At 43.8% G+C, this 8,404-nt stretch overlaps 1 protein-coding gene across 1 annotated transcript in view; it reads right to left on the minus strand.

Moving 5' to 3' along the window:
- The window catches only part of COL20A1 (collagen type XX alpha 1 chain), a 135,587-nt gene that overhangs the window by 83,318 nt on the left and 43,865 nt on the right, over positions 1 to 8,404 (minus strand). The window contains exons 17-18 of the mRNA XM_072996741.2: positions 6,794 to 6,936; positions 4,224 to 4,356 (exon numbers count right to left, since the gene is read on the minus strand). Of these exons, the coding sequence (XP_072852842.2) occupies positions 4,224 to 4,356; positions 6,794 to 6,936 (276 nt within the window). The remainder of the gene's footprint in view (positions 1 to 4,223; positions 4,357 to 6,793; positions 6,937 to 8,404) is intronic.

Raw genomic sequence — 8,404 nt, forward strand, 5'->3', positions numbered from 1 at the left:
GCAGAAGCAAATGACACATCTCTGAAACAGTAAAACAACCAGTAGTAGTAGTAGTAGTACAGTGGGACCTCGACTTACAAACGTCCCTATCTACAAACATTTCGACTTACGAAAGGCTCCGTTCGCAAAACCTGGCACTGACTTGCGAACGGAGCCTCGACCTACGAATGAAAAAAAGGCAGGGGAAAAGGGCGGGAAATTCGGATCTTTGCCTTTTTGCCTTCAGAGGTCTCCAAGGGCCTCCTCCGATGTCAGGGGGAAAGCCCTTTGAGACCTCCAAAGGCACTGATCATGGCCGTGGGGACCCCCAGGGAGGTCTCCCATGGCGGCAGGCAAGTCTCAAAGATCTTCCTCCAATGTCAGAGGGAAAAACCTTTGGAGACCTCTGGTGGCAAAAAGGCAGGGGAAAAGGGTGGGAAATTCAAATTTCCAGCCCTTTTCCCCTGCCTTTTTGCCTTATTTTCTTCCCTCAGAACACACTGATCGGTTTTCAATGCATTCCTATAAGAAATGATGCTTCAACTTAAGAACATTTCGACTTAAGAATGCAGTCCCAATACGGATTAAGTTCTTAATGAGGTACCACTGTAGTAGTAGTAGTAGTAGTAGTAGTAGTAGTAGTAGTAGTAGTAGTAGTAGTAGTAGTAGTAGTAATAATAATAATAATAATAATAATAATAATAATAATAATAATAATAATAATAATAATAATAATAATAATAATAATAATAATAATAATAATAATAATAATAATAATAATGCAATTGAGTCAATTCTAATGTATGATGACCCTTTTGAGGGTTTTCTTGAAATAATACAGCTGGGGAACGTTACCATAGAAAATGTTATATCAGAGCTGCGAAACAGTATCTATTGACAGACCTCTTGCCATGCCAGCTTTGTTATTTATGTATACTCAGGATAAGTCACTTGCTAAATCCAATCCAGTACATTTGCAGCTCTGAAGTGTATAATGAACCGTGACTTTAATGCAAAGAGCTTGAGTAATTTTCTTTTAAATTAACATCAAGTTCGATTATAGAGTAATATATATTTTCAGTGTTTTGTGTGCGGTCCCTTGAGTTGGCATGAGGAAGCAGCCAAACTGTGCCATCTTCCGGCAGACAGCTTAGAATCTTCAGCTAATCCAACATGTGGGTGGTGCTGGCAACGAAGATCACAGAGCACCCATCTTATAAAAATCCTAAGGGCTATGAGTTTGCTGAAGTCTGTTTTTGTTCTTTAAAGGAACTTGGATCTCACATGCCTGGGGGAGTGTAGGTCTTACTCCAAAGCTGTGTGTCGAAAGCTGTTTGCGGGTGTCTACGTCATCAGATACAACATTTTAATGGGTTTTCCCCAATAGGATTTCCTTTGGTGTGGTTCATACTTTGAACCTCATAATGAGGGTGAAAGAGGAGAGCACAAAAAATGATCTGAAGCTCAACATCAAAAAAAAACTAAGATCATGGCCACTGGTCCCATCACCTCCTGGCAAGTAGAATGGGAAGATAAGGAGGAAGTGACTGATTTTACTTTCTTGGGCTCCATGATCACTGCAGATGGTGACAGCAGCCACGAAATTAAAAGATGCCTGCTTCTTGGGAGGAAAGCGATGGCAAACCTAGACAGCATCTTAAAAAGCAGAGACCTCACTTTGCCGACAAAGGTCCGCATAGTCAAAGCTATGGTTTTTCCAGCAGCGATGTAGAGAAGTGAGAGCTGGACCATAAAGAAGGCTGACCTCCGAAGAATTGATGCTTTTGAATTGTGGTGCTGGTGGAGACTCTTGAGAGTCCCCTGGACTGCAAGGAGAACAAACCTATCCATTCTGAAGGAAATCAGCCCTGAGTGCTCCCTGGAAGGACAGATCCTAAAGCGGAGGCTCCAATACTTTGGCCATCTCATGAGAAGAGAAGACTCCCTGGAAAAGACCCTGAGGTTGGGAAAGTTTGAGGGCAAGAGAAGAAGGGGACAACAGAAGACGAGATGGTTGGACAGTGTCACTGAAGCGACCGACATGAATTTGACCCAACTCTGGGAAGCAGTGGAAGACAGGAGGGCCTGGCGTGCTCTGTTCCATGGGGTCACAAAGAGTCCAACATGACTTAACGACTAAACAATAACAACAACAGACTCTGAAGTTCCCTCCAATCTGAAATGTTTGGCCTTTTAGAAGTGCTGAAGATTGTTTTCCTCCAGACAGGCCTGTAAACTGCAGGTGGCAGGGGGCTACTGTGTTTTGAACATTGCCCCCAAAGTCCCATAGGATGCAGTTTTCACATTTTGTGTTAACACTAACTCTGTTTTGTATAGATATTCTTCCTAAATTGTTAGTTTTGCTCCCTGCAGTTTGTTTAGATAAACAGAACTGGAAAGCAGAATACAAATAAATATCGTTGAAAGTGAAGGACTGCCAATTCTAGGAGAGTTAGTAAATGAAGCTTCAACAACTCTAAAAATATAGAAACTTGATTCAATGACAAGAACAGAGGGTGGCTCTTAAACGAATGGTGTTCCAATCAATGCCAGCAAAGCCATTAGTCAGGGACTCTTAATTAAGAGAGGATCTTCAAGGAAAGACCCCTTCTAACCTCACATCCTTTTACATTTTTCTTTCTTTCTTTTTTAAATGTACCAAACAAGAGTCAGCCTCTATAGGTTGATGCAAAGTCTGCCAGTTTTTCATTCATTTCTAAAAGTGTCCCTTTGTAAAGTGTGACTCAGAACTTTATATAGCAGTGGGGACCCTCCTGCCACCCAAGTTTAGATCCAATGTCTGACAGGAAGGGTGGTTTGTGGGGCAGAGGCCATGAAGTGGGGAAGGAGGTTAACCATCCTGTCCACCATGCAGCTGTCTGTGCAGACAGACACATATAACTATTATCTGAGTAGTGTATACGGACATATATATACTACAGTATATATATGCCAAATGTTCACTCATTTTGTTCAAACACGCTAATTGCAATGCCCTAACAGCTAACAGATTTAGTGGACTGAAAACGGATGTATTTTCTCACTTCCAATGTATGGATTTTCCATGCACATTTTCCAAACCTACACTCCTTCCAGTCCCATTTTGTTGTTTCGTGAATCACTTTGTAAGCATGGACCTCAGACCAGCAGCTGTAGGCATTCAGTTCAAAGCAGTGTGAACTGCATAAATCCCAGAGACAAATGAAATAAACTGACTTTCTCACCCATCCCAATGGAAAGATAACTACATCATAGCAATGAACTCTTGATTCTAACTAGAGTATATGGGAGATCTGGAATAACTGCTTCCTGAACAAACAGCCTTTAATAGATTCAGAAATGGAAGAAGTTACTTTTATGAAGTAACCAAATCCCCGAACCATCATGGCTATGGTCTACATCGCGTGAAGGATTTTCGGAGCAGTACTTCAAAAAACAAGTCCCCCCCATCTATGCCTAAGGGTTACGCTAGACCACTGGTTCTTAACCTTGGGTTACTCAGGAGTTTTGGACTGCAACTCCCAGAAGCCTTCACCACCAACTGTGCTGGCTGGGGTTTCTGGGAGTTGCAGTTTAAAAACATCCGAGTAACAAAGGTTAAGAACCACTGTGCTAGACAAATTTACTTGAACTTGCATTCAAACATCTCTTTATAGGAAGGGCACTTCTCTTTAAAACTTTGTTAAGGACAAATGGTGGGGAAAATACCACAACTAATAACATCAGAGCAGAACCCAATAGTTTAAGGAAAACACACAGTATATTCGATCTGCAAGAGCTTGAAGTTAGAGCAGCTTTTGCACAGATGTTGTTGACTGTGTCAAAAAGGTAGGTGTGAAAGTTCCACATGTTTCTGTGTAACTCTGGGGTACGATCCTATACTCACCTGCATTTGTATGATCCTCTACTTACTCAATCCTATACTCATCTGCCTTGAGTAAGTCCCATGAAATTCTGTCGGACTACCTCTTGTATTTAGAAGACTAAAGGATCAGACCCAGAAAGGGTCACATCCAGTCCCTTCCATTGCTCCATCACAGCACCATATGATCATAGCAACAGTCTGAGTGTGAGCTAACCCCTATCCTTCCCTCTACCTCCAGCCTTTCTCCAACATCCAACCGCCAATTACTTCCACAGCCTTCCATTTGAACACAATATTCACAGCTTAATTATGCACCATCTAATATCATTACATTCCCTACTCTTCAAAGCAGTGCCGTGGCATGTCTAGGCTCACTTACTGATCCTGTGCCGAACGGAGACGGTATCGCTCCGAGCTCCATCTTTGTAATAGGCCCAAATGGATATCTGGTACTCGTTGTTCTTTTTCAGGCCGGACAAAAGAGAAGAAGCCAGGTTCCCAGCGACAGACAGCTATCAGAAAGAATGAGAGAGAGAAAGAGAAAGAGAGAAGAATCAACTGTATTTGTAGGCTGCAGCACAATAGGGCGAATTTTATAAAAAAGCAGACTAAAACTGCTACACTTCTTATGCTCCCATATTGGAACCAAGAGACAAAGCATGCAGCTTATCCATTCCATGACTGGAGAAAAGTATTGTTAACACTTTACAACCATGACATTTTTGAGATGTACGACAGTGGAACCAGTTACCTCGGGAGTTGGTGAGTGCTCCAACCCTGGAGGCATTCAAGAAAAACTTGGATGATCACCTGGCAGATATGCTTTGATGGTATTCCTGCCTTGAGCAGGGGGTTGGAATTGATGGCCTTGTAGGCCCCTCCCAACATCACTGTTCTATGCTTCTATGATTCTATGTAAACTGCCCAATTGATACTATTCTGGGCACAGAGCCTCAAAAACACGTGGACTGACAGAATAAAGAATGAAGACGTACTTCATTGGATAGGCAAACAAAAAGAAATAGAGTTGATTCTTAAGAGAAACAAGCTGTCAGCACAGTTTGCTGTTCTCTGAAGATGCCGGCCACAGAGACTGGCGAAACGTTAGGAAGAACCACCTTCAGAACATGGCCAAGATCCCGGCCGTGAAAGCCTTCGCGAATACAAGCTGTCGTATCTTTGACATGTGTTGCGTCATTTGGAAGAGGAAGAGAAAATGTGTTTCTTGGATGAGTAACATCTCAGACTGGCTGGACCTTAAGAGACAACAACTTGCCACACAGCAAGAAATCGATGGATGAGGGGGTGCAGGGAATGCTGATCAAATTAATGTAATGCAGTAATACCTGGAGCACAAAATGGCACAAAATATACATCTTTGTATATGCAGAATACTTTTTTTTTTGCCAGTGCCTCTGTTGATAAAACAAACAAACACTACTGGTCTCTGTTGTATAGGAGGAAAAACCTTGCAGTGGTTGACAATTTTCAGCAAGATGACTTGATGTGTCAAGACATCATTTTTCCTGGAAGATGGAAGCTGTCTAACCCCTTTTAAAGCCATATAAGCTGGTGGCCCTTGCTATACCTGTGGTAGCCAATCCCACGGATGAAACATGCATGGTGTACTGTAGGAGCTAGAATCACTGATAGCTGGTGCCAGTTTTGTAGAGACAGTGAAGACACCCTGGGTTTTAGTCTGAACTTTACAAAGGCTCACAAAGTTGCTGGACCTTTTGGAGGAATAGGGTAAATTTCCTACTGAAACCCAAAACAGATTTCACCCGTGTGATATCGGAGGGCATTAGTCTTCAACTGGACCCACAATGGACTTGCAGGTTGGAAGACATGAAGATAACCATGGCTGGTCATCTCTGAGTCAACCTGACCTACCTCATGGGTGTGTTGTTATGACAATGTACTGGGATAGCATCATTGAGCTCATTGGGAACAGGTGGGTGGAAATATAAATAATGTCCATTGTATGTCAGGTACAGGAAGCCCTCAACCCTCCAGTCGTTCTAACCCCACAATTCCCACAAACTCCTACTGTGTTCCTACTGTACACAGTAGGGTGAGGACTGGGGCCATAACTTTTGCGAAACCCAAAGTTTCTCATTCATGGTGTATTACATCATTTTGACTTCCCTTCTGTATTTCAGTTGATGGTTTTATAGGGTTTTGCACAATAGGCACTTACTAAAGGGCCATCCTTACTAAACTGTAATCTTCAATATACTGTAGATTAGCTTAAAAATTGAAATATATAAATAGAAACAGTGGCATGTGAGATTTTTAGAGCACTCAACAGAAAAGGGGTCGGGATGCAGAGTATCTCAGGATGAGAGAGAGAGAGAGAGAGAGAGAGAGAGAGAGAGAGAGAGAGAGAGAGAGAGTTAAGATACCAGGGGCTTTAAAGCCAAAATGGGGAGTACTGGTCCCACACTTCTGTTTTTCACTTCCCTCTTCATGAAAATGTACCCACTCCCAAGAGTTTCTCTGACATTGAATTTTGCCCTTGGATTGAAACCATGGATGTAGAACTTCCAGCAAGGATTACTATTTGATGTCTTGGACCATAAATGCCATAATTCTCCATTCTGGGAGTTCTACCTGACAGGCAGACATGTTGCAGACATGAAATGTGGCTCGCCTTGGAGAAAGGAGTGGAATGCTTGGAATGCTTTGAGGCCTAGCTAGTTTCTTGTTGAAAAAGGAAGCTCCCAGCTAGCACTAGGGCAGAAACAGGAGGCTTGGGGGCAGCTAGGTCTATGTATACCTCAGAACTTTCCAGTACAAGCCTTTCTGCCAGGCGAGTCCCATTCAGGTATTTGTAAGGTGTCTGAAAGGTCGGTAGAAATCGCAGAATGGAGAATGATGGGATTTGTCATCTGAAATGAATCGAAAAATCCTGTCCCTACCTCCGGTGTCCCTGTAATGATGCCATACCTCCTGTGCCTTCTCTTCACCGACCACACTCCATTTGATCTGATAGACTACTACGTCAGATGCCGCTGAAGCTTCCCATTCCAGGCGTGCCTCTCCTCCGGGGAGCTCCGTGACCTTCAGATGGCTTGGCGGTGGCACCTTTACTGAAAGACAAAGGAGGAGAGGAGCAAAATGAAATCCAGGCTTTCCTCGTCCACTCCCTGCCTGTCACCAGGGGCACAAGCCATCTTGCAGTCACGCTCCGGAGCAGATGGTGAGGGAGTCAAACGGCCCCCGGGCATCTGTCCTTCACCGGCAGGTCTCACTTCTCCAGACCCCACATGACAAACACCCATCCTGAATGATTGGCATGTAATACTCCACAACCATTAATTAAAGCATGGTTATTTCGTTAAGAGTGAGAAGGCGCATTCCTGTTGGCATTTCCAACTGCGGAGAAACTCAGGGAGGGCATTCAAGGAGAAAGAAAGGCAAAGTGGGGGGGGAGAGAATATTCTCTGTGTCTTGGCTGCATTAGAGACTCAGAAATCTGTGAGCAAGATTGAGAAAGGCCTTATTCCAATTCTTTCTTCTTTCCAACGGAAGAAAAGTTTGCCAAAACAGTACTCTTTTGTCCCTGAATCGTGCTTCTGCGGACCTTAAAGCTTAGCATTGTGGCCTGTTTTAAATCTAATTGAGTACTATACTGTCTTACTTTTGTGTTGATGTCTTGAGGTGACCAGCTACCAACCTGGCCTTCAGATGGGCTGAGAAGGTTGAGCCATGGGCTCAGCTCCCAATGGTGAGATTCACAGGGACTATCAAGCACCAGCTGATGAGTTTGCATTCTCCTCCTCCTTAGTATAGGGGTAAGTATCCCCGCCTGTTATGTGGGAGACTGGGGTTTGATTCCCGAGTGGGGAAGAAACATTTTAGCTGGCTTGTGTGCCCTTGGGCAAGGTGTACATTCCTCAGAAGAAGGGGATGGTGAACAACTTCTGAATGTTCTCTACCTGGAAAATCCTACAAAGGATCATCATGAATCAGAACTGACTTGGTTAAGCACACAGTAGCAAATTATTGTAATTTATTGTAAATAAATGTTGGTGCCCTGAGCCAAAACATTAGCCGGCCCGACTTAGTTACAGCTCTGCCTAGGGATGCTTTGAGCCTTCCGTTTCTAGCAGTCATAGCCAGCGTGAGCAGTGGTTAAGGGTGATGGGAGTTGACGTCTAAAATACCTGGAAGGCACCGATTGCTTTAAAGGCTTAGAAAGAAATAGAACAGAATGGAGGGTAGAGATGGGCATGAAACCTGTTTGGCAGTTCATGCTGATTTGTTTATGGGTCCGAACAGATGTTGCAAGCTTCAAAGCCCCGCCTGCTCCAATGGGTGCCCACCGGGAGGCAGCAGTTCTATATCTCTGCCCTGCTACCTCTGGGCACTGCCTCTGAGTGGGCACCCACCAGAGGAAGCAAGGTTTTAAATGAATGAACATTTGTTTGCCCAATAAACGAACTTCCAAATCAGAGGTTGGTTGGTTGTTGTTTAGTCGTTAAGTTGTGTTCGACTCTTCGTGACCCCATGGACCAGAGCACGCCAGGCCCTCCTGTCTTCCACAGCCTCCCAGAG

The sequence above is a fragment of the Pogona vitticeps genome, chromosome 4, assembly GCF_051106095.1.
Source record: "Pogona vitticeps strain Pit_001003342236 chromosome 4, PviZW2.1, whole genome shotgun sequence".
Taxonomy (NCBI): domain Eukaryota; kingdom Metazoa; phylum Chordata; class Lepidosauria; order Squamata; family Agamidae; genus Pogona; species Pogona vitticeps.